The sequence below is a fragment of the Lathyrus oleraceus genome, chromosome 4 (genome assembly GCF_024323335.1).
Source record: "Lathyrus oleraceus cultivar Zhongwan6 chromosome 4, CAAS_Psat_ZW6_1.0, whole genome shotgun sequence".
NCBI lineage: Eukaryota > Viridiplantae > Streptophyta > Magnoliopsida > Fabales > Fabaceae > Lathyrus > Lathyrus oleraceus.
This window is the reverse complement of record NC_066582.1, coordinates 430708962-430736260: the sequence shown is the minus strand read 5'-3', so window position 1 is coordinate 430736260 and position 27299 is coordinate 430708962. Positions and strand designations below refer to the sequence as shown.

Here is a 27299-nt window from a genome sequence, read left to right as displayed (position 1 = left end):
TTGCAAGGGGAAAATTCCCTTATATCTTCAAGTCAGTCAAGCAGGCTACATCCAGACATTAGTAACTGCTTGAAATTCATAACAGAAACGTCTAAAGCTCATACAAGTACAGTACCACATCTTGACAAGAATCCTTAGGGCACGTCAAAGGCATAATCATCATGCGTTGATCACGTCGCTATGCTCAGTTACAGGTTGGCCATACATTTCAGAAGAAGAAATCGAGATCTTCTCAAAGACAAATACACAATGTATCAACAAGAGAACAAGCTTGGGGCACCAAGCGTATCCACACCTATTGCGTGTTCATCACATCATCAGCTACCGAGTGTCGGGAAGTCAGATCCTTTTCACCCATCAATAGATCAATCCACATTGACAATTACCAGAAAAACCCAAAGCCCACCTTGCTGGCACCCGCACAAAAACAAATACAATCAGTACTGGTTTCCAGAAAACACATTGCCTTTGAAAAGGGGGGCCAATCCCAAACAAACCAATCATTCTTTGCATTCAAACATGCATCACATGCATCACCTCATACATAATACATACATATCATTCATGTACATAACACGAATCAAAATCCAAGGTTTAGTTGTGGGCATCCAGGCCAACCCTCAGTCGAATCATTGTCACTTCCTCTGAGTGAGTCCCTACCTTGTATTGTTGGGCGTCCCCCATCGAGTTACATCTTTCAACCTTTTGTTGATAAGATATTATCCTCAGCTAAGCCAAGAAATGTTTCTCCAAACACTTACCTTATTTCGCATTGAGCGTCCCTCAATGAGTCGTTCCCATAACCTTTTGTTGACAGAGACTACATCTCCCCAGAGAATATTGGTTTTGCAACCTTTTGTTATCGATACCCCAAGCAAGTCTCACCCAACAATGTCCAAAACTACCCGATAAATCGGGTTTACTGAACATTGACAGTAGCCTGGTTTTTCCAAATATTTTTTCTCACTATCATCCTTTTGGTGAAAGTCCATTGAGGAATAATATTAATCATCACCCTGTTTACGATAACCGTTATCCTTTTGGTAATGGTAGATCCTTGACATTTGTGATCTTACCATCATCCTTTTGGTGTCGAAGATCCTTGAAGTTTTGGTCTAACCTTCATCCTTTTGGTGGATGGTGACCTCTGCAATTATTACAAGCTTACCATCATCCTTTTGGTGTCGGCGATCCTTATGGTGATAAGCAATCCTTGTCATTTTGGCTCAATCATCATCCTTTTGGTGATGACGCCCAGGTCAATCTAATATCATCATTTTGGTGATAGAGATTATGGAGTTTGGTTTAAGCTATCATCCTTTTAGTGATGGTGACATTTGGAAAGTCCAATCCCACTGTCATCCTTTTGGTGTCAGCAATATTTGAAGTTATTACAACTTATTATCATCCTTTTGGTGGTAACAAGTTTTATCTCACCTTCATCCTTTTGGTGATGGTGATTGTGGATTCATTATCATCCTTTTGGTGATAACGAGTTCTGTTGTTTGTAGTACCTTCATCCTTTTGGTGATGGTGACTATTGACTTATTATCATCCTTTTGGTGATAACAAGTTTTGTTGATTGGTCTTACCTTCATCCTTTTGGTGACGGTGACCATTTGAGTTATGGGCTCATTATCATCCTTTTGGTGATAACGAGTTTTGTTTTGATCTTACCCTCATCCTTTTGGTGATGGCGATCATTGAGTCTGTTTCAGCTTATTATCATCCTTTTGGTGATAACAAGTTTTAAAGTTCTGTCCTTATTATCATCCTTTTGGTGGTAACAAGTTTTGTCGTTTGACAATACCTTCATCCTTTTGGTGATGGTGATTGTCGACTTATTATCATCCTTTTGGTGATAACAAGTTTGGGTCTTGATCCTACCTTCATCCTTTTGGTGATGGTGATCAATTGCGTGTGTGCTTATTATCATCCTTTTGGTGGTAACAAGTTTTGTCGTTTGACCTTACCTTCATCCTTTTGGTGATGGTGATTGTTCACTTATTATCATCCTTTTGGTGATAACAAGTTTGTCTTGATCTTACCTTCATCCTTTTGGTGATGGTGATCAATTGCGTGTGTGCTTATTATCATCCTTTTGGTGGTAACAAGTTTTGTCGTTTGACAATACCTTCATCCTTTTGGTGATGGTGATTGTTGACTTATTATCATCCTTTTGGTGATAACAAGTTTGTCTTGATCTTACCTTCATCCTTTTGGTGATGGGGATCCTTTGAGTTGTGTGACTTATTATCATCCTTTTGGTGATAACAAGTTTTGTCTTTTAATTATACCTTCATCCTTTTGGTGATGGTGATTGTTGACTTATTATCATCCTTTTGGTGATAACAAGTTTGTGTCTTGATCTTACCTTCATCCTTTTGGTGATGGTGATCAATTGTGTTGTGTGCTTATTATCATCCTTTTGGTGGTAACAAGTTTTGTTTTTAATTATACCTTCATCCTTTTGGTGATGGTGATTGTTTCGACTTATTATCATCCTTTTGGTGATAACGAGTTTGTTGTGTGACTATACCTTCATCCTTTTTGGTGATGGTGATCATTGAAGTTGTTTGACTTATTATCATTCTTTTGGAGATAACAAGTATTGTTGTTGGATCTTACCTTCATCCTTTTGGTGACGGTGATCTTTGAAGTTGATGAGTCAACTATCATCCTTTTGGTGATAGCCTTGATATTATACTCTCTGTAGTGGGAAACTTTATCAAAATGACAGACATCATCCTTTTGGTGATGGAAATCTTTGGAATCATAGTGAATTACTATCATCCTTTTGGTGATAACGATTAAATCTACTGTCATCCTTTTGGTGTCAGAAAACCTGTTCAGCATATGCCTTTACATCAGAAACAACCCGTTGCAAGATTTGAATGTTGACTCGAGGGTTGGCATTGACCGAACATCCTACCCCTATTACCTTGGTATCCATTGCATTTTCATCTGCATCATTCCATTGCATTCCAAAGGACAAAATTCGGATCTTTTAGTATTTAATTACCTTCCACCACGAATGTATGAAGACTATCGTCATTCTTACTTTCTAGTTCAAGATAATTAAATAGGGGCAGCTGTCATACCCCAATTTTGTCCGGGCATATTTAAATTTTCGTAGAATCAATTTCATTTTTTATCATAGCATGACATACATTGCATCATGAATAACACCTAAAATATCAGTCGGAACGAATTTATTTGAGAATACAGAAAAATCGGTCAAATCGTTAAAATTTGAAGAAAGGGTGTTTTTTCAAATAATAGGTTTTGTGCTGACAATTTTAGTGTGATTGGTTTAATTTTTTCCGAATTAAATTTGTACTCGATTCTTATTTTTTAATTGGTCAAATATTTTTTAGAATGATATTAAAAATTAGTTAGTTTCTTTTAAATATTAATTATTTAATTGAGTATTAATTAGTTTTTCAAATATTAGTTAGTTTAAAATTAATTATTAGTTAGTTTTTTATGATATTATTTCTTAAATAAACCATAAGTGTATAAAAAAAATATACATTTTTTACATTGGATCCTCCAATCCACTAAAAACAAAAAAATTCACTCAGCTTGTACATCACTCACCTCACACACGTACCTCATTCCTCTCCACTCCCAACAAACTCTCACGTTCCTCCCCACTCAGGATGGCACTCCATGATCCTCTCCATTCTGTACAAATTCAAAACCTCACTCTCATCATAAAAGAGGACTCATCACTCAGTAAACTTTTTCCATCACCAAATACCCTCACCTCACAATTTTTCTCCTGAGAAAAACAACCCACAAACCCTCGCCTCTCCCAGACTCCTCTCATCTTCCACAATCTCCCAGCCGCCACTACCGTTCATCATCGCTCACCTTCCTCTCGCACCATCATCACCATCACCTTTCACCACCAAACGCAACCTTCACTCTCCCTCCACCTTCACCTTTCCTTCAACAACAACAAAATCATCTTCAACTCTAAAACCCACTACGCGACCTCCATCATCGCTTCCAAACATCACCTTCACAAAACCCCTAAACCGTAACCCTTACTCCGCCGTCAACCATCTTCGACCCTTAAATCACCCTCCATCCGCCGTCAAAATCGCGACCCACCTTCAACCTCAAAAACCCATCTGAAACCCATTCCGACTTCACATCGCCTCCTCTCACCGCCATCCCGCTCGCAACCCTTACAAAACCCCCAAACCCTCCAACAAAACCCTCACCGTATTCACCATTAAACCCTTACTCCTTCGGATTTTCCGTACGCCAACGCTCTCTTCATCTCCGCCGATCTGTTCCTCATCAAACATCCGCGTAACCACTTATCGCCACGATGATTCACAGTCATAAGGAAAAGGAAATAAACAAAGCAAGTCGATAAACGTAACAATGGAAGCATCGACAACAACATTACGACAAGAAGCTCAGCAAGCTCCTGACAACTACCATTCTGACATTTCGGTAATGATGTGTGCGTGGACCTCGCGTTGATTGTTATTGGTTCAACATTCTGTTTTTTTATTGTTTGGTTTATAAGGTTACCTTTGATTTCGATTAATGCTGATAATATCATTTTCACTTTTGATTCGTATGGATGTCATAATGTTATTTTCATTCTGTGATATGGGGTGTGATGGTAAATGTTAATGTTCATTTTTTTTTGAGCTCTGATATTAATTGGTTTAATGTTATCATGATGTTGTTGTCCTACCGTAGCTCGTACCGTTCCTTGTTTTTGACATGAATACTGTTTGGTACTCGGCATTAATAATATAAGGTTGAAAGCATTGTGTCATTTTGATTCGTTTGTGATTATGGATTTAAGCTGTTTAGATTTAAGTTGTTTTGATTCGGTTTATGATTGTGGATTTAAGCTGTTTAGATTTAAGTTGTTTTGATTCGGTTTATGATTGTGGATTTAAGCTGTTTAGATTTAAGCTGTTTAGATTTAATTTAGTTTCGGTATCAGGCACTTCCAGCAATTTGTGTGATTTATTGGCTTGGGTTGTCTTCGATTACCTTATGATTCGACAAATTTATGTCTGTTAGATTATTCATGTGTTTGTAGTGTAGTTTTGATTTTTTTTTTTAGGCTGAATAAAATGCATTGTTTAGCTTTAGAAGAATTTAAGAAAATAATTGAGTTTTTGTGGTTCTGAAAGATGTAAAAATAATAACAGTACATGCCATGCCTTTTCACTGTAATATGTTGGGAAAGGATAAAAGGGGGCGTTTTTTCTATTCTTGTATATATCACATACCATATGCTCTATGAGAAGCAAAAATAAGTAGCATTAGCTTTGGCCTTCATAAAAAAGAATTGAATGAGCGTCTCCCACTCTCACAAGCTTCATATTTCAAATAAAAACTATTTCATCACCTCATAACACATTTTCATTCGATTTCATTTCAATCATCATCCAACACAAACCAATTCCAAAAAGCACAATCATACAATTCTCGATTTAAACATCGAGCCCATTTTTCAAACACCCTTGTAAGTCGATTGCTCTTAGCATCGCCATCAACCTCACATAGCTTACTCTTGGGCTTCCTTACAATGAAACCTACTTGGTTATTGATTAATCGAGTAGATGAAATAATACACAAAATAAAATTCATTTATTCAATCAACACAAATTCAAACCATGTTCCAAACCAACTTAATTTCAAAAGAATTTTCTCTTTAACATAAGTTTGGGATGAAAAGGAGATAGGAAGCGTACGCTTCACTATTTCTCAAGCACTTGAACAATTGGCGTGCGCCATATTGCGTGAGTTCTTGTCACCCGATTAAATTTCAAATCATAATATTTCAAATCATTTCTACAAATCCTAAACCCCTTTTAAACATAAATCCCCGATGAAAAGAGGATAGGAGGCGTACGCCTCACTATCTTTCGATTATTCGAATAATTGGCGTACGTCATATTGCTCGAATTTTCGTCATCAAATCAAACCCTTTCAATAAATACACTCCTCAAAACCTTTTAATAATTAATCTTTGAATGAAAAGGAGAATAGTAAGCATCCGCTTTATTATCTCTCGATTATTCGAATAATTGGCGTACGCCACATTGCTCGAATCTTCGTCATCAAATCAAAACCATAATCATACAATTTCAAATCATTTCTACAAATTCCAAATCCTTTTAATTCCATGTTTCAGATGAAAAGAGGATAGGAGGCGTACGCCTCACTATCTTTCGATGATTCGAATAATTGGCGAACGCCACATTGCTCGAATCTTCGTCATTCAAATCAAAACCATAATTATACAATTTCAAATCACTTCTACAAATTCCAAATCCTTTTAATTCCATATTTCAAATGAAAAGGAGAATAGTGAGCATCCGCTTCATTATCTCTCGATTATTCGAATAATTGGCGTACGCCATATTGCTCGAATCTTCGTCATCAAATCAAAACCACAATCGAATAAATTCAAACTATTTTCGCAAATCACATACAAACATCTAAAGACATATTTTTTACAATTTAAACTTCGGATGATAAAAGAGGGGAGGCGTACGCCTCACCCTCTCTCGATTATTTGAATAATTGGCGTACGCCATATTGCACAAATTATCGACTTCCGACTAAAACACGCTAAATAAACTTGGATAAGAGAATAGGTGGCGTACGCCTCATTATTCTTTGGATAAGCAAGTAGGGGCGTACGCCTCACTACCGTGCATATTCAACATCCACAAACAAAATTTCAAAATAATCTGAATGAAAAAGGAATAGAAGGCGGACGCCTTATTATTCCTCGAAAGAATTGGACAATTGGTGAACACCACATTGCTCAACCTTTCGTCGTTTTCTCCAAAAACATCTCAAACAAATCAAACCTAACTTCTCGCCCCCGAGCGATCGAAACCAAAACACCCAAACACATCAAATCAACTTGTCACCCCCGCGTGACCAAAACCCTTTCAAAAAGAACACTGTCAATCCTTTCTAATGCGCACAACAAACCAGTGCTAGAGCCTCCCCCGAGAGTAGACAAGCCATCGTTTAGCCGTTAGAACGCCGACCTATACAGTCGTTCAACAAAACAAAACCCACCAAATATTCGTAGTAGCCCGAACTACGAATGCTCTGATTTCCTTATTGCACCATAAGGATACGTAGGCAGGAGATTGCTGTATCTTCGCGAGCACACTAATAAAAAAACCTCCCATTTTCCCCCCTGAGGTCTTCATCCATATCTATCATCAATTGTAATCACTCGAAGCAAGCAGATAAACAGTCAATTAACAGTCAAATAGCAAAATCAGACTAAAAGGTTCCCGTTGAGTACAACGGACGTAAGGGGTGCTAATACCTTCCCCTTGCGTAATCGACTCCCGAACCCGAATATGGTTGCGACGACCATTGTTCTTATTTCTAAAGGTTTTCTCGATATTTTCCTATTCCTTCATTGGAATAAATAAAGTTCGGTGGCGACTCTGTTTCGAACATTTTTTCCGCGTCGTATCGCGAGGGATCGCATTTTTGAGGTGCGACAGGTGCTACGGACGCTATCTGTTTTTTCTTGAGTTTTATAAATTGACCTCAATGCCAGTCGATCGATGCATAAAAAAAGTTGACTTTTTTTATTGACTTTAGAGTCGGACAGGCCAACGCTAAACATAATATTGACTTTTCATGGTTTTGAAACAATATAGCGTCAGTCCCATTAGTGTCCGCGTTAGCCTCCGTTTCACCGAGGCTACGTAGCCTCGGTGTATCTTTAGCCAACGTTACACAGTAGCTTCGCAACTTTTATTCAAGGCCCGACACCGACGCTAAACCGACGCTAACCACATATTAGTGTCTGTTTTTTCACCTTTAGCGTCTGAAAGTGGCCGACGCTAATAACTGTTTTTCTAGTAGTGCTAGTGGAATACACTGACTCAAGTTGGTGTAGTGATGCTGAGGATCGAAAATCCACAACTGGCTATGTGTTTATGCTAGGTGGTGCACCAGTTGCTTGGAGTTCGAGAAAGGAGTCAGTAGTGTCATTATCATCATGCGAAGCAAAATACATAGTTGCTTCTCTTTGTGCATGTCAAGCAACATGGATGGTGAATCTAGTCGAAGAGATAATAGCGAAAAGTCATCAAGAAAATTACCATGAGGATTGACAGCATGTCAGCTATCAATCTGGCGAAGAATCCAATAGCACATGGTCGAAGCAAGCAAATCAAGATGACGATCCATTATCTTCGAGAGCAGGTAGCAGATGGGAAGACGATTGTGGAACACTGCAGAATTAAGAATCAGATTGCAGACATCATGGCGAAGGGAGTGCAGGTCGAAGTGTTCAGAAGACTAAGAGTTATGATGAATGTAGATATCTTAGATACAATGAATTAGGTGGTGTGTTAAATTGTAATTCCTTGTGTCGAAGAAGGTTTCTCTATAGGAGCAAGTAAGTGTCGAACCACCTAATGTGTTGAGTTGTGTTAGTGTGTCAAAGTGTCGAAGCATGTTACTTCACACAGGATTTCGACTTAGGCCTATTTTAGTAGTGTTATCTATTTTGAGGTTTTATAGTTTTGGGCTTTTATAGTTTTGGGATTTGACTTGAGGTCCAAGTTGACCTAAATCTATAAATAGAGAGAGTAACCCTTATTCTTGTAATGAAGTGAATAGAGTATTCATAACGTTGTAATTCACAGTATTTTGCAGTTGCAATGTGAATAAGAAGTTTTCCACAGTTTGTGAGCAGACAGAAACTCTTGAGAATTTAATTCTTCTTCTCCTTCATTGTTCTTTACTTTCTTTCTTTCTCCATTGTTCTTCGTTTTTCATTCTTATTATGTGGGTAATAACAATCTTGTTCATCAAGATTGATTGAAATTCTCCAAAGATTGTGTTGGATTTCCAACAGAAAGCAATACTAAGTTGTATTACATAGGTTTTGTACAAGTTCATTGCCTTGAAACTAGAAGTTTTAGATAAGACATGCACCTTCGACTTCTATCATATAGAAATGCTCTAATTTTGTTGTGAAATTATGTGTTTACTGGTATAATCAATAAGTGATTAAAATTCATAGATAAAAAATGCTTATCCATAATAATGTCATGGTTTTAATGATGACAACACATGTAGTTGTAATAATCCTTGAAATTATTTTCAATAAAAGATTAGACGAAGACATTAAAGTAACAAAGCTAATTCAAGCCGTCAAAGATGCACTAGGATGTTAAACAAATTATTCCTCTGAATCAAACTAAAAAATTAGGGGTTATAAACACCAACGATATCCTCCGATTATGGTGTCTGACTTGAAGATATCTCAAGCCTCATTAACAATAATATTCAAGGGAAGTGCTTCTTTGATTGACATATCTAGCAAAAGAAGTTGAAGCTTCAAAGTGTGAAAGAGAGGAAGTGTGGAAGCTCGTTTGATCTTGTTTGGTTGAGTTATTTGTGTTTGGTTGAGTTATTTGTGTTTTGTATAAATACAAGGGCATCTTAGTTATACAAGGGCATATTAAAATTATTTTTGAAGCTTCTTCTTTTTTTTTCCAAATAAAATCACCAAAAATGTTTTTGGAGTCTAGCCAGATGAATTAGTTCGAGATTATTCTGTGCAAAATCTCAATTTGGCTTGGAGACTAACCGCTCGAAGTTTTATTCATTATTTGGCATGAAGACTAATTGTTTCTGAAATGATAAATTTTTTTGAAACATAAAAAAAATGTAAAAGAGACACTTTTTATGAGACGGAGGAAATACCTTTTTAAGATGAGTGTCATTGTAATTACAAGATCCACTGCGATGACATGTAAGATTTTCAAGGTTCACAAGTGACGTTGAATTCAAAGAGTCTGAGGACTTATTTCTATACTCTTCTAGAAAGTAGAGTACGAACAACATTTTCCATATTCGATGACAGGTCATCACTATGAAATAATCTGCCAAAAGTAATGCTTCAGGTTAAAAGTTGTGGTTATGAAGGCCAGAGAAATTGTTTCTTTCTTTTGGTACCTTGTATTTGAAACTTGAAATACCTAGCCAATAAAGTAAATTTGTTTTTGGGATATCTCACCTTTTTGCAATATAAGGGTTATAAGGGCCTATGCTGATACAAATAGAAACATGAAAAATATCTTTTAAATAAATCTTTATCAACATCACTATTTTATATTAGATTCGGTTATGGTGGTGTTTAGAGTTAGATAGTGTAGTGTATTTTATATATCTGTACATATAATATATAAGGAGATTATTGTAAATGAGCATTGTAAGATACACTTTATTCAATGATAATGAGAAATTGTCTTTCCCTATTATCTTCTTATTGTAATATCGACATGGTATCAGAGCTTATTAAGCTCTGATGACTATTTTCTTCTTTTTCTTCGTTCAGATCTTGAACATTCTCTTTCTTCTACGTGTTTCCTCATGGTGTTTCTCACCTATGGATCACCAGAGTTATTATGATTTTTCCATAAATTCTACAAATACTTACTACCTACATCCAAATGAAAGCCTTACACTTATTCTTGTTGTTCCTCCATTGGAAACAATAATTATCACACATGATCATGTTCAGTGCATATTGTGTTGATTTCAAAGAACAAGGAGAAGTTCATCGATTGATCGTTTCTCGAACCCCTAGTTTCTGATCCATTATTTGGTTAGTGGATTTGATGCAACTCTATGGTGCTTTCTTGGATTCAGAGATCAATTTCTGAATCAATTCTGAAATCTATACTTTGGATCTATACTGCAGTAGTTTGGAATAACCTCCAAGTTAGGTTTTTTCAAAGTGACATCTTTCGTATCTCGGATATTAAAGAAGAACTATATTGTTTCCTCCAAGGTACTCTTGAAATTTCTGAATATTTCACACAATTGAAAATGATATGGGATGCACTAGAGAATTATGGACCCATTCCTCGCTGTAAATGCTCATTTACTTGTACTTGTCGTGTTGTTGATTCCGCTAAAACATATTGTGACCAAGATTATGTAATTATGTTTTTGAAAGGATTGAATGAGTTATTCGCACATTCCAAATACCAAATAATGATGATGAATCTTCTACCTCACATAGATATTTCATTGGTTATTCAACAAGAACGTGAACTCAACTCAACCATGCATATAGATTCTACAGATTCTACAGTTACTGCATTACATGTTAATGCTCAAAATTTTCTAATGCCAAATGATTCCAACTTAACAAAGGAAAATGGTTTCATTCTCCAAAAGGAGAAATAAATTATGCACTCACTGTGCAAGAACGAATCACACAGTGGACACATGCTTCTTGTGGCATGGTTATCCACCAGGTTATAAACAGAAAGGGAAAGGTCAAAACTATGCTCAGAATTCCTCCCAATCTCAAGACACCAATTCTTCAAACAAAGCTTCATCCCCTGCAGAAGATTCATTAGGCTCCTCATTTGGTTTCACTCAAGAAGAGTTTCAAAGCATTCTTGCCTTGCTCCAATAATCCAACCCTAATCCTAATGAAAATTCAATAACCACTTCTCCCTTTATCATGAATTTTCACTATACTACAAGCATTGGTAATAATTCTAACCTTTAGATATTTGATACAGGTGCCAAAAATCGTATTACTTTTAATCTTGCTGCATTTGTCTCATATCAAACCATTATTCGTGTCTCTGTATCTTTATTTAATGGCTCTCATGTAGATGTTTTTAATTTATGGCAATATAGATGTTTCATCCTCTTTGACTCTGTATAATGTTTTATACATTCCCATTTTTCATGTCAATCTGATCTCAGTTACTAAGTTAACTAGTAGTAATAATTGTGATCTAAACTTTTCATTAAACATATGTCACACTTTGCAGAACCATTCGAAGCAAATGATTGGTACACCTAGACTACAAAGAGGCCTTTATGTGATAGATACTAGTGATATCCTCTCTCATTGTAATTATGTTGCTTCAAATTCTTTTGAAATTTGGCATTTAAGATTAGGCCATGTGTCTAATTCTAGTATGGAAACTATAACTAAGAACTTTCCTCTCATTCCTTGTAAAAATAATATGAATCCGTGTGATTCATGTCGTTATGTAAAACAAGGAAATTGCCTCTTCCTTATAGCATTACTCATACTCATGCACATTTTGAAATTTTACATGCTGATTATGGGGCCCCTTTTCCAGTAAGCATATTCTAGGCCATGAGTACTTTCTTACCTTTGTGGATGACTATTCAATATTTACATAGGTCATTTTCATTAAAAATAAGACTGAAACCAAACAAAGAATCATTTACTTTCAAAAAGTATTTTCACACCAGTGGATAATAACCATATGCCTAGAGGAGTGGCCAATAGCCATTACCTTGTCGCCATCTCCTTGGAAACCACAACCCAGAACTAAACACTCTTAATCTTTCCGTCATCGATTCTGACCCTAATGTCATAGATGACACCGTTAATCACAACATGAAAACAGATATCAATACCATTCACTCAAATATTCTCACACATGATCCATCTCTTAGAAAATCCACTAGATCCAAACATCCTCCTACCGACCTCAAAAAGTTTCATTGTAATCTTCTTCATGCATGTTCTAACAATTCATCTCTCTGTAGTCCTTCTTCCATTGCCTATCCCCACTCTAATTCTTTGTCATATGCCAAATATTCTCCTAATTACAAACATTTATGTTGTACCATCTCATCTATATCTGAACAATAAACCTATCACCAAGCCTCAAAACATGACTGTTGGAAAAACGCTATGGATGTTGAGATAACGTCTCTTAAGGATAATCAAACTTGGATCCTTGTGGATCTTCCTCAGATAAAGCCCCAGTTTGTTGCAAATGGGTTAATAAAGTCAAGTATCATGCCAATGGAACCATAGAAAGGTACAAGGCTGGTATCAAAGGGTACACTCATCTGGAAGGAGTGGATTACTTTGATACACTACTTGTTGCAAAGATTGCAACTGTCAGGGTTCTTTTATCTATTACAGCCATGAAAATATGCAACTGAAGAGACAAGTTAGCTAGATCTATGCAAAATGAATAAATGATATCACTGTGATTGTTTTACAAAATCGTTGTGATATACGATGAAATTTATAAAAAAGCGTCATGTTTTAAGCAAATAAAAAAACAATTAAAAATATATCACAACAGTGTTTTTAGTCAACCATGGTGATATCATATTTACATTAAAGATATTTTAGTAAAAAAATGTCAGATTTTAAGTAATTAAAAACTTAAAAAGGATAGAAAAGATATAACAACATTTTGTTTAAATAATCAAAGTGATATATCTTTCTTTGTTTAAATAAATATGAAAGGCGGTGCTAAATTCTGAAGAAATCACAAATTAGAAAGCGCTGAGAGTCGAATTTATGAAACGTCAATTGATATCACCAGATTGTTTTAGAAAATCATAGTAATAAATTATCAACAATTAATTAACAAATAAAAAAATATATAGGCGCATGAATTTAATATATCACCAGGGTCCTTCGAAGGACCGTGGTAAAGGCGGCGTCATAGTATCTACTTCTTGTAGTAACTTCTAGTAATGCTTGAATGCAAATATGCATTTACTAAGCTCAAAGAGGTCTTTTTCTCTCCCTCGCGTCTTGACTAGACCAAAGGCAATAAAGACTTTTTTCACTATCTATTTGCATTTGCAAAGGCCCTTGGAGCCCTTATAGTGCAAGAAGATGATATATCCCAAAAACAAATTTACTTCATTGTCTTGGTATTTCAACATCCAAAAGCAAGGTAAAAAAATATATTTCTTTCACCTCCAAAACCCGAAGTATTACTTTTTACACAGTACGTCATAATGATGACCGATCATCCAATCAAGAAAATGTTGTTCAAACTCTACTTAGCAGGGAGATTGCAGAAATAAGTCGTCAAACTCTTTGAATTTGATATCACTTACAAACCTTAAAAGCCTTACATGTCGGTGTAGTGGATGTTATTCGTCGTTGGTTCTTTTAACATAAAGTGCAGTTGGGTAAGATTCTTATAAAAAAATGACAACGAAGTTCACCCTACACTACGCCAAAAACTGGAATAGACAGCGCACCTTAGAGGGCGCTTTATTACAAAAGCGCATTCTAAAGTGAAGCGAAAAAATAAGGAGCGAACAACTGGAATAGACAGCGCACTTTAGAGGGCGCTTTTGTAATAAAGCGCCCTCTAAGGTGAAGCGAAAAAATAAGGAGGAGATAGAGGGACAACAATACAGGGCGCTTTTTAGAAAGCGCCCTCTAAGGTTACCCTTAGAGGGCGCTTTTAAAAAAGCGCTCTATAAGTCCATGTGCATTTCCAGTTTATAAAGCGCTTTTGGAAAGCCTTAGAGAGCGCTTTCATAAGCGCCCTCTTAGGCCCCCTTTAGAGGGCGCTTTTTTTCCACAAGCGCCCTCTAAGGTCCCCTTTAGTAAACATTAAAATTATAACATACTGCGCGTTTTGTTATTTCACTCTCTGTTATTTTCGTTCTTTTTCACGTTAGGGTTCTCACTGCTACGATTTTCGCTACTTCTAAGGCGTTCTCCTTCCACCTCTGTTAGATCTACGACGAAGCTGATCATTTACTAGACATGAGATTTCGCAAAGATATTGAGAAGATATTCGCTGCAATCCCTAAACAACGACAGACACTTATGTTTTCTGCAACAATTCCCGACGAGGTTTGTATTTCTTTCTTTTCACTCCTTTCCTTTTTAGCTGTGATGATTCATGCTTTATAAAAGACATGCGCATTGGGCTTATTCTCGTATGATTGTGAAGGTGCGCCAAGTCTGCCATATTGCTATGAAAAGGGATTTTGAATATATTAATACAGTTCAGGAGGGTAGTGAGGATACACATTCACAGGTAATTGTTTATAATTTCATGATAGTAATAACTTGTTAGATACTTACATGTGTATATGCATATACAACCATCATATAACATATTTTTTGGATCTTTATTTATGGTGCTTTGGATCATTTCAGATCCGCCAAATGCATTTAGTTGCACCATTAGACAAGCATTTCCCTTTACTCTATGCTATTCTGAAGGAGCACATTGCAGATGATGTTGACTACAAGGTTTGCTTTCTAATCTGCAACCAACTGTATTTTAATTTTTTCTCTGTCCTTTCACTATGAATTGTTTAGATTAGTATTTTGGATTAGTAAACTGTGATTTGACAACAAAGTTTAACTTTTACAATCATGTTTACATGGATTTGGAGGATATGTAATGTAGCTATTGGTTTATCAGGTTCTTGTTTTCTGCACAACCGCTATGGTCACAAGACTTGTTGCTGATCTCCTTGGGGAGTTGAACTTGAATGTGAGAGAAATCCATTCAAGAAAGCCTCAAAGTTACAGAACCAGAGTTTCTGATGAATTCCGGAAGTCAAAGGGTCTCATCTTGGTTACTTCGGATGTATCTGCACGTGGAGTTGATTATCCAGATGTTACTCTTGTTGTACAGGTATATTTGGATCTCCTTCCTTGTTTCACTTGTGACTATATTACCAGCATGCTCGTGTCCATATGAATTTCTGTCCTGTTTAACGCATACTCGTAAGGACACTCAATACATACATCTGCTAAAAGTGCAAGCCTTTTTGATTATGATTTGCCAAATTATTTAACGCTTTTATTGATTTCAAATTGTCATGTTTCTTCCATTTCTACAATGAACAGGTTGGTCTACCGGCTGATAGAGAACAATATATACATCGACTAGGTAGAACGGGGCGAAGAGGAAAAGAAGGGCAGGGCATACTGCTACTAGCTCCTTGGGAAGAGTTCTTTTTAGCTACTGCAAAAGATTTACCTATTGGGAAAGCTCCGGTCCCTTCAGTTGATCCTGACACTAAGAAAAAGGTATACTTGGATATACAAGGGAGACAATTATTGATTTTCTTCTAATACTTTAGCTAGTTTTTAGACAAACAAACCAATATGTGGAGCAACGATTAGATACGAGTTTGGCAGGATCGCGGTGTGTCACCATGATTTTGGCAAAAGCTAAATTTTAAAGCTCTAGCAAAATTGCAATGCCACCTCGAGTTCATTAAACTCACTGTGATTCCAACGATGCACTTACATTTTAAATTGTTAACAGGTGGAAAGGGCTCTATCCAATGTGGAGATGAAAAATAAAGAAGCAGCATATCAGGCATGGCTTGGTTACTACAACTCTAACAAGAAAGTGGGGAAAGATAAGTATAGGTTAGTGGAGCTTGCAAATGAGTTCAGTCGATGCATGGGGCTTGATAGCCCTCCAGCTATTCCTAAGCTTGTCCTTGGCAAGATGGGTCTTAAAAATATCTCTGGTTTACGTTCCAAATAGGTTTCCATTCAATTTCTGATAACAGTCTTGTGAAAGAGAGAAATGTTCTTGAATTGAAATGCCCCCACTTATAGTTTGATTTTAAGACTTGAAACTTCTAAATTTCAACTATCATAGTAATTTTTTCTGTATATTTTGTACTTCTAGATGAATTATCATTTAACAAGTACTGCAGAAACTTCAGTGCCAGATGAATTTGTACTGTAAATCACTGATGCAAACTGTCTAAAATAGATATTCAATCATTAGTTTATGATTTAAAACATATACCTCGAATTGTTTTATATTTTGTGTGTTGAAAAATGATAAGAATATATTTTGATGTTTTTGCTTTGGTCATTCCCATTGTTATTTTATAATATTTTGTGTGTTGAAAAATGATAAGAATATACAGTTTTAGGTGTACTGCTTCAATATACAGGTTGTCTAAAATAAATAAAAAAATATAGCGCTTTTTAAAAAAAAAAATTAAATAACCACCCACTTTAGAGGGCGCTTTCCAAAATAAGCGCCCTCTAAACCCTTTAAATTTCCACTTTAGAGGGCGCTTTCCAGTAAAAGCGTCCTCTAAACCCTTAAAAGTTTCCACTTTAGAGGGCGCTTTCCAGTAAAAGCGCCCTCTAAACCCTTAAAAGTTTCCACTTTAGAGGGCGCTTTCTTTAAAAAGCGCCCTCTAAAGTGACCCTTAAAGGGCTTAAAGAGCCACTTTAGAGAGCGCTTTCACCAGGAAAAAAAGCGCTGTCTTTACCTATGCCAGCGCCAGATTAGAGGGCGCTTTAAAGCGCTGTTATAGGCCAAAAAAAGCGCCCTCTTTTCCCTTATTTGGCCTAGTGCTAGAGGTAGCAGTGATGTTCAAATTCCCAACGTCCAATAGCCAAATTGAGAACGAGGCTTGCCTGGGAAGATAAAACACGGTTCTTGGTACGGGGGCCGACGAGATTGTGACACAACTACAAATAAAATATACAACGACACTCATTTTATCACGGTTCTACGAAGGATGATGGTGACATTTCTAAAATCAGACGTCACCATTTTTATTTTATTTTTTAATTAAAAGTAGTTTACATATTATCATCATGGTTGGATAAAGCAATTGTGGTCAAAGTTCTTGATTTCGAATCTCATGCCAACAAATTTGTGATTTCTTTAATATTATAGCGGTGTTTTTATTTTTTATTTATTTTTTAATTAAATATAAATGTGATTTCACTAAAGATTAACTTTTTCAATTGTGATGATATTTTTACCTTTTTATTTATTTTATTTTTTTATAGTGGCATCATTCTTTTTTTTTTGATTTATTTTTAATATAAAACTATCCTACATATCATTACAGTCGTTTAAATCAACCATTCTAATATATATATATATATATATATATATATATATATATATATATATATATATATATATATATATATATATATATATATATATATATATATATATATATATATTTTAAATTTTTAAATGACTAAAAATTAACACTTTTGATAAAATTTAATTAACTCTCTTATCTAAACCTTTTAGTTCCAAGGCAAGAAGCTTCTACAACATCGTAGGTAATACTAATATTAATTAGTCTTGATTTCTTCTAATCCTTGTGCAATTCCTCGTTCAAGATGTATCTTGTTAATGGTGTAATCTACAAATTATGTTGGTTAAAAGAGACCATGACCAAACAATTAAACACTTGAGAAGACCAATTAACTAGTCTAGGTCTTAATCTTAGGAAGATATTGATCGTAATTATTTGTGAATTTTGTTCAACAAAATATTGATTTCGAATATTTTAAATTGAGTAATATAATTTTATTTTGATGGAAGAAAATTAAAGTAGGTTAAAAATGAAGATTAAATTAAATGTTAGGATTATACAATGCTAAAATGCTAAAAGTACGTGTTTGTTAATTCACGACCAGTATCAAGTTTATTGAAACGGTTAATTCAGTTTAAGGATCAGTTCTGGTATCGAGAAGTTTTAATCCCTTTAATCACATTTACGGAATATTGAATTAGGATCATTCCTATCATATCTAATGTCAAACACATTGAACCAGCTAATAATCAATCAGATTAGATTACGAGAGTTTAAACAAATCAAAATACAAGTCATTCCATCAAATTTACTTGTCCTTTAGTGTGGTCACTAAAATTCTAGTTTTAGTCAAAAGATAGAATTGAATATATATATTCTTCTCCCCTTTTGATATTATCAAAAAGAAGGGAAAACGGGTAAAAGTGGAAAGGATTTCAAGAATAAAGGTATAGAAACATAACATAGATACTAAAGATCAAATATATTAAACTTAAGCATAAACAGCCAAACATGCATAATATGGAAAGCAACCCAAATAAGCCTAAGCCAATACAAAGATACTAAAGAGGTTTTAAGCAAAATAAAATAAATATAATATCTCAAATCCTAATCAAATCCTCAGTCTTGGTTCATGTTATCATGTCTTTCTCCCTTATGAAAAGCTTCTGAACGATCCTTTCTTGATGAAATCCCAACCATATCTTGTCCCAAGCTAGTAAATTGAAGACCCATTCTATCAAAACCTTGATCCATGAAATCTATAACCATCTAGTTTATTGGTGTAGTAGCTTCACGTTGTTAAGGAGGAGAATGTGAAGAAGGATCCGTTGAATTTGCATATATGTATTACCCTCCATCAAGATATGTGATTGTTTTAATGATAGGATCATAACAAGCTCCCATTATGCTATTGATAATATCAGATGAAAAAGTTCTTATCTTCTTCACAATGATTTGATGTATCTTGAAAAACCAACCTCAATTTTACCATACCATATGCTCTTGTTGTATGTTGAAAAATCAACCTTAATTTGACAATATTAGCATATGATCTTCAAGTACCTACAAAAACAATTAATAATATGTTCTTATTGGGTTAGTTCCCTTCCTTACCTATACATACTCACCATAAGGAATACCATAACTTTTTTATGTAGCAAGCACTAGGAGTGTGGTCTTTTCTATTATAATAAAATCACGTAGGTCTAAAAACATGAATCCTTTTATAGAAATAGGAATGATTTCTAACATAAGGACTTTTAGGATGAATTACACCATGCACCTTCTTTAATTCCACATTGTTGAATTTTGTGCTAACTTTAACAAAGATGATTTTACTTGTGTTTGGTTTATCAAAAATATAAAATCCAAACCCACATTTATTTTTATAATATATTTATCTAATTTTCACATCTTCTAAATCAATTTGACCTTTTTCATATTTCTTTATAACATGGTTTAGTTCAACAATTTTGGATTCATGCTCTTGACATTTATTAGGTGTAGAATTTTTTTACCTTCTCTAATTCCACATTAGTGTCATTAGCCTTACTTTCAAGAGATACAATTAGCTTATTTTATTTTGAATATTTTCTAGAAATATTCAAGAATTCATCTTGTAATTCATGGAATAAATTTTGTAATTCATTGTATGAAGGTATATCATTAATTACGGAATAACTAACCTTATTGTCTTCATCGTCATAATGGTGTGAAGCCATTAATGTCATGTTTCCTATATTGTCGTCACCTTTGGTTGACATGCCCTTGTCGATGATATAAGGACTTTGAGATTCAAATCATCATTTGTAAATGTTTTTATAGCTATCAAATGATTTGTTATGCAAATCAATAATTGATTCACCGGGTTTCATTGTAAACAATTTATAATCTTGTGATAAAGTATTTAGTTTGGATCTTTTTACCTCTATCGTGCCTTCATGTGTTACTTCTAATGTGTCCCAACTTTGACGCCAACCTCTTTTCTGAGAATTCCAAACACTGATCAGGAACAATCCAATTAGATTTGGCGTTCAGTGATCTCACACACATTGATAATTTATAGTACAAAGAACCCTCAAACAAGGGTTTCTTTATTTCTTTCAACAACTGATAAAATTTTCCCGGTTTCTCATTTAACAGTTCTTCCCCATCAAAATCTTGAATTTCATTATAAGTCACGTTCACCCTAAAAGCATCACCAACCATGTCATTGATTAGATTAAATTATTCTTCATATTCCATATGTGATTGATTGCTTAAAGCCTATGTAGCAGTAATCTCTGATACATTTTCGGTATTTCTTCTTCATTTGATGTCCAAATCCAATAATTTTTCATAAAATCCTTTCTCTTTAAAATGATGTTCTACTTCATTTGGGTCATTAATCATACGTATACAAATGTTCTACTTATAGAAGATGAATAACGGTGTTTCAGTTTGTTAGATGGAGAAGTTGAAGAATGTTGTTTCAGTTTATTAGACGGAGAAGACTAAGAATGGTGTTTCTTTTGTTTGATAGGGCACAAAAAGTTAATGAGAAATAATGAAAAGTGAATGAGACTTAACTTTCTGATGTCAGAATAAAATATTGTTTAGAGTTTATAACTCAGATTTTAGAAAAAACTGAGATATAAAATATGAGGTAAAAGTTGGACTCAATTTAATTAAATAGAATACTAATCAACATTTCATGTCGGTTTTCTAGAAAACCGAGGGATAAGATGATTTATAAAATAAGGGCGCCTCTTTGGTTCTAAATATAACTGTAAAAAAGAATTACAAGGAGTTTAACCCCGGGAAACGTTGCATCAAAATATTAAAATATAGACATGCATTGCGAGGGTTTATATCCTATCAACTTCACTTTTTTCACGAGGAGTTTTTTTCCTAGCATAAATCGCCCTCAGATCTCGAGTTGAAGTTGTCATCCACCATTTCGTCATTAAGTTGAGGACCATAATTAGGGGACTTTTTCTCTAGAGGTATACAAACTAATCTTCCTTGTGAATGGTTGCTTTAGATTATTCGATCCAAAGGCTTCACGTTCAACCTTCTTTTTCTTATGATGACGCCTCCATTGAGTTTGTGTCATAGGATTTTTTTCCTATAGTTTTGAGGGACATGGGGGTACCCCTTTGACACATTGGAATTTTTCTAATTAGGAAAACCTATCTTTGGATTAATTACTTTCCATCTTTGTTGCTTCGATCCCCTCTGATTCACATGTTTCACCCACTTCCCTTGGGATACATTGCAGGAGGATGGTAAGTCTTCTCGTGAGGCTACCGAAACTGCTTCTGATACTCTTCGTTCCTGCGTGGGACTCCTCATTTGTCGAAGATATTTATTGTAATATTTTAAAATATTGATTGTAATTATTTATGATTTTTGTTTAAAAAATATTGATTTTAAATATTTTAAATTTAGAAATATAATTTTTATTTTGACGGAAGAAATGAATAGTAGGTAAAAAATGAAAAGAAAAAAAAAGAAGATTAAATTAAGCCTTTTGAAAATAAATTACAACGTTTTTAGTGATTTAGAAAACAAAATAAATTATTATAATTGATTTTATTTTCATAAAATCAAAATCATAACAAAGTGTCATATAAAATTTGTTGAGACATTATTGATTAAAAAACTACTTAAACATTTAGTAATAGATATAAATATATAAAAGCATTTGAAAACGAAAAAATCAAGATTAGATTAAAAAAAAATCTAAAACAATCAAACTTAACTATTTGCTCTGAATCAAAGCTTTTCACAGTTAAATTTTGTTACATCGCGGTGTCGATTGCAAGTGCAGTGTCGTATTTGGAGATTAATGTCAAGGTTGTTTTTGATTTACTATGACAAATGAAAATTCCATTAAAAGCACGGATTTTTGGTTGGAGATTGCTTTTGGATAGACTTCCGACAAGTTCGAATTTTGCGGCTAGGAGAATAATCTTAACTCTGCATGCATGATATGGTATGTGTGTTTTGCTTTAATGCACTAGAAGATAATGTCCATCTCTTTTGCTCTTGTTTGATAACTTGTATGGTTTGGAGGAAGATTTCGGATTGTGTGGAAATTGATTGATGTGAAGGAGATAATATTTGCGATCACATGTCGGTTTGGTTCTTAAAGCTTTTCAAAGTCAGTTCAAAGTCTACTGCTTGTATCATTTGGCTTACAACTAGTTGGGCTATTTGGTGGACGCATAATCAAATCATTTTTAATGATGCGTTTGAGAATCCTACAGATATAGCAATTAGATCAATTCATATATCATGGTGGTGGTTAGATTTTTTATCTTCTTTTAAAAGGAGTTGTTGTTATTATGATTGGTTCAAATCGTCTACCGATTTTTTTTAGTGAGATTTGTAGTAAGATTTTATGGAACGGTAATCGTGTTCGTGGTTGTTTGTAATTGGGTTGGGGTATGAGCAATATATTGATGAAACATGTTAACCTTAAGATATATAAACTTCAAAAAATTGCTGTAAGAAACTACATATTTCTTAAGAATAGAAATAGATGAAGTGGCGAATCCATATCATACAAATTACAAAGACAAGTTAGACGGTGTTATCCACTTGCTTAATGATTAATAGTTTTAAAAAAAAGAGTTGAGAAACATACCTCTCTGCCATGCGTAGATAAAAAGAATAATTCAAATTGTATAATTGTTACCATCCACTTTTTGGTAGTGATATTTATAGGGTTTTTTAAATGCAATGGAAATAGAAGGTCATGAAAAGATGGTATAAATAAAATGGAAAATTGAATACCTTTTATTTTTATCGATTTGATACTAACTTTAGTTAAAATTACATCAAAATTATCTTTTATTAAATTTAGCATTTTAAGAAACAAGTACTTTTTACCATTTTAGCATTCTAATATACTTAATTCTTAATGATGTTTTTTACTAAAGCTAGAAAATACAATCCTAGCATTTAACTTTTTTTTTCTTCATTTTGACGTACTATTAATTTTTTTCCATCAAAATAAAAATAATATTGCTAAATTTCAAATATTCAAAATCAATATTTTTGAAAACAAATAATATATATATATATATATATATATATATATATATATATATATATATATATATATATATATATATATATATATATATATATATATATATATATTGAATATTGTGGTTAACTGGGTGGGTTGCGATGAGGGAGCCGTGTTGAGATTCTAAGTGGCTATCATGGTAAGTTTTAGATGACTAACGACTCTCACGGTAGTTTGGTTCTGTACTATCCCGTATAATATATATCTAAAAAATGCATTATACGAGATATTAATTTGGTATTGATACAACACAAGTACCTAACGATATCATTATATACATGTTCATAAAGTGAAATACAAAGTACGACACATGACATATAATAATGTCGAAAAAATCTAAATATTTGTGCAATATCTTCATTACACACAATACACAGTGGAAGATCACGATTATTCAAAATCTCCAAAATGTCAACAGACAACTTCTCTTGCACTAAACCTACAAATAATTTCTGAAAACAATAATAATGGGGTAAAATAATAATCTCAATGAGTTCCCATACCCTATGGCTCTACTATATTCTACAGGGTTTCTAATTGATTCCTAGATCAAGTCCTCATCTTTCGTTACTTGTGTATCACTCATACAACATAACTAAGACTTAAGTATTTAAGGGGTATTCACATTGTATGGCAACATGTCACTTGAGTTCTCATAATTCAATAAATCACTATTCAGATTCATGAAACATTGATCCCCGATCGGACCTGCATCTAGGGGACGCATGATCGTATGATTAGACTTTCGTGTGGATATCAAATTCTCCATGAGACTCGAACCCGCTTCAAGATGGTAGTGATATTTATAGGGTTTTTAAAAATGTAATGGAAATAGAAGATCATGAAAAGATGGTATAAATTAAATGGAAAATCGAATACCATTTATTTTTAGCGATTTGCTACTAACTTTAGTTAAAATAAATCAAAACTATCTTTTATTAATTTTAGCATTTTAACAAAGAATTGGTCCCAGATTTTAGATAGTTTCCCAAAATAACCCACTTTGAAGAATTGGTGCCAGATGAATTGGCATATTCTCTCTAAGTTAAAGAGATGACGCCAATTGGATTGACTTATGCATCTAGTGCTGTCAATTGAATTGGCGCCTATGTGTTAGGTTTAACAAGAGGCGCCAATTGATCTGATATCTATGTGTGTTGTGTAATTTTTTTTGAAAAATAATGTACATTTTATTTTAAAGTCGAAATCAAACCAATTTATATTAATACTAATATGTGTTTAGATACGAATACCAAAAAGACTAATGTCATTGACCAGGATGACCTAACCGATCTCCGGTACCACATTCCCTAGCTACCCGAACGCGTGACCCTAACCCATGTTGATGATTCACCCCAAGTGTTTGAGGATTTGAGGGTCCAAGAAAATCACCACCACCTGCAGGAGATTCCCTAAGATATTCAGACAAATCCGCGTAGTCTTGTGTTTGCAATGAAGTGCTACCTCCATAACTGAGTTCATGACCCATGCCTGAGTTAATGTGTTCTAGCTAATCAATGCCTATGAGAATGTTACAATATGATAAAAAAATGTGCAATTGACTTAATGACAATAAATGTATTAAAGGAAGCAGTTATATTTTCAGCAATTATTTTTAAATATTAGATATTTTCATTCTATCAATCTAAACTATATTTATGGCACTTAGTAATATATTTTTTTCTAAATATTCCACCTTCCGTGATTTTACAGGTCAAATCTAAATCTAGGTTATATTTATGATGATTAGATAATGCAAATCTCATAAATATTCAAATTTAAAAACACAAACCATAACATTCATTTATATAATAGATCACTGTGACTTATTTTATTGTGATATTTCATTGAAGTAAAATTCAAGATTAACTTCACTTTCTCTCATTTTCAAGAATTTTCATTTCATAGTTAAAGTATTATTAAATCCTCTTGTTTAATATGGTAAGTGTTTTATTCAAATTAATTTTATATTTTATTTTGTTATCATAATTAAATATTAGTCAAATGAATGTCAAACTTTTATTTTCCTTCTTCTCTTGATTTCTCTTTTACTATTTTTCATTTCTTCATTTCTCAATTAAATATTTTATTTTGTTATAGTCTTGGAGTCTTCCATTTAAAATAACTTTTATTTTCCTTCTTCTCTTCATTTCTCTTTTACTATTCTTCATTTCTTCATTTCTCAATTAAATATTTTATTTTGTTATAGTGTTGGAGTATTCCATTTAAAATAACAATTGTTTTAACTTAATATTAATCGTACCAATGTCAAACTCTTATTTTATTTGTCGTCTTCTCTTTACTGCTAACACTAAATGAAACGACTAATATTATTTTTGTTTGTTTTGAAAATGAATAAATTAACATAAATTATAACATTTTCATAAAAATTTAAAATAGTGGTTAGTATGAACATTGAGATTTGAGATTAGGATTCTACATGGTGATATTAACTTTGATAAGTCACTGGATCACTTTACCTAAAACATCGTCATTTCTAACCTATCACTTTGATACATGAAACATTTTAAACAAATTTAGTTAAATTAAAAAATATATTTGATATTTCATTAATTTGGGTTCTAAGTTGTCAAATATGTTAATATGCTCTCCTATTTTTTTTAATATACAACCAGACAAAAAATGCTAGGTCTTCAAATTTTTGTTTTTATTTTAATAAATCATGATCAAACTTAAGTGATACATTTGGTTCATTGGTTTCAACCTTCCGAGCATCAAGTGGCACTCAATGTTGATGGGAGTTCTTATGGAAATCTGGGAAGGACATGTTATGGAGGTTTAAATAGAGATTATAACAGATCATGGATATATGGTTTAGTGGGCCTATTAGTTTTGTCAATAGTTTAGAAGTTGAACTGTTAGCCATAAATAATAGATTAGTCGTTGCTTGGAACATGGGTTTCAGAGATGTGAGTTGTAGATCAGATTGTACAACAGTTCTCTCTATGATTCAAGACTTGACATTTCAAGCTTGCAATTGTATTCATATTACAAAGGCTATCAAAGAACTCATCTCTAGAGATTAGAGAGTTTCATTAATCCATACTTATATAGAAGGCAACCAATGCGCAAATATTTTGGCAAAGTATGAAGAAAATGCTATACTTTGTTTAGGAATTTTTTAGCAACCATCCCCTTGTTTATATTCTTTGTTTGTAAGTGATGCTGTGAGAGCTCCATATGCACGAGTATAACTCTCATTTTTCACTAGTATTGTATATAATTGTATGGTTTATTGAAACTGAATAAAAATGACATGCCAAATTTTTATTCATGATTTGTTATTTTGTGATATCTATCTCTTTTGTATGAAAAAAAATTAATTTATAATTTATGGTTAATTTATATAATTTCATACAATTTACAACATCATTATACATTAACACAAAATATAAATATCATTTTCACAAAGCAACAACAAAACATAACTCTCTATTTTTTTTTCTTTTAGATTTTTTATGTTTTCGTTAAAATAACATTGATCAATGGATCACTACAAGAAAATATGTGATTGACTACGAAAATTATAGATGCTAGTTTGTAGCTAAATTCTATGCCATATAATTAGTTGAAAATTTGTTTTGGATTTAGTATCATACATGTTATAGTATATATTCTGTTACTAATTATCTTATCAAATATTCCTAACAAAATTATAACTAATATTTATAAATATCTAGCCAAACTAATGCTAAAAGGTAGCAAAATTTTAGTCCTGAGTTTATGTGTTCTAGCTAATCAATGCCTATGAGATAAAAAAAATGTGCAATTGACTTAATGACAATAAATGTATTAAAGGAAGCAGTTATATTTTCAGCAATTATTTTTTAAATATTAGATATTTTCATTCTATCAATCTAAACTATATTTATGGCACTTAGTAATATATTTTTTCAAAATATTCTATCTTCTGTGATTTTACAAATCAAATCTAATTCTAGGTTATATTTATGATGATTAGTTAATCCATATCTCATCAATATTCAAATTTTAAAACACAAACCGTAACATTCATTTATATAATAGATCGTCGTGACTTATTTTATTG

General features: G+C 33.4%; 1 protein-coding gene across 1 annotated transcript; it reads left to right on the top strand.

Moving 5' to 3' along the window:
- The first annotated feature begins 14978 nt into the window (after positions 1-14978).
- LOC127135626 (DEAD-box ATP-dependent RNA helicase 31) lies at positions 14979-16520 on the top strand. The gene is made up of 4 exons (XM_051062289.1): positions 14979-15073; positions 15249-15464; positions 15680-15862; positions 16104-16520. The coding sequence occupies exons 1-4, from the start codon at positions 14987-14989 to the stop codon at positions 16329-16331; spliced, it is 714 nt and encodes a 237-aa protein (XP_050918246.1). The 5' UTR covers positions 14979-14986; the 3' UTR covers positions 16332-16520.
- Positions 16521-27299: the final 10779 nt, after the last annotated feature.

Coding starts and splice junctions, on each gene's coding strand:
- LOC127135626 (XM_051062289.1), top strand. CDS start 14,987: ATGCATTTAGTTGCACCATTAGACAAGCATTTCCCTTTACTCTATGCT. Junction 15,074..15,248: donor CAGATGATGTTGACTACAAG/GTTTGCTTTCTA, acceptor TTGGTTTATCAG/GTTCTTGTTTTCTGCACAAC. Junction 15,863..16,103: donor ATCCTGACACTAAGAAAAAG/GTATACTTGGAT, acceptor AATTGTTAACAG/GTGGAAAGGGCTCTATCCAA.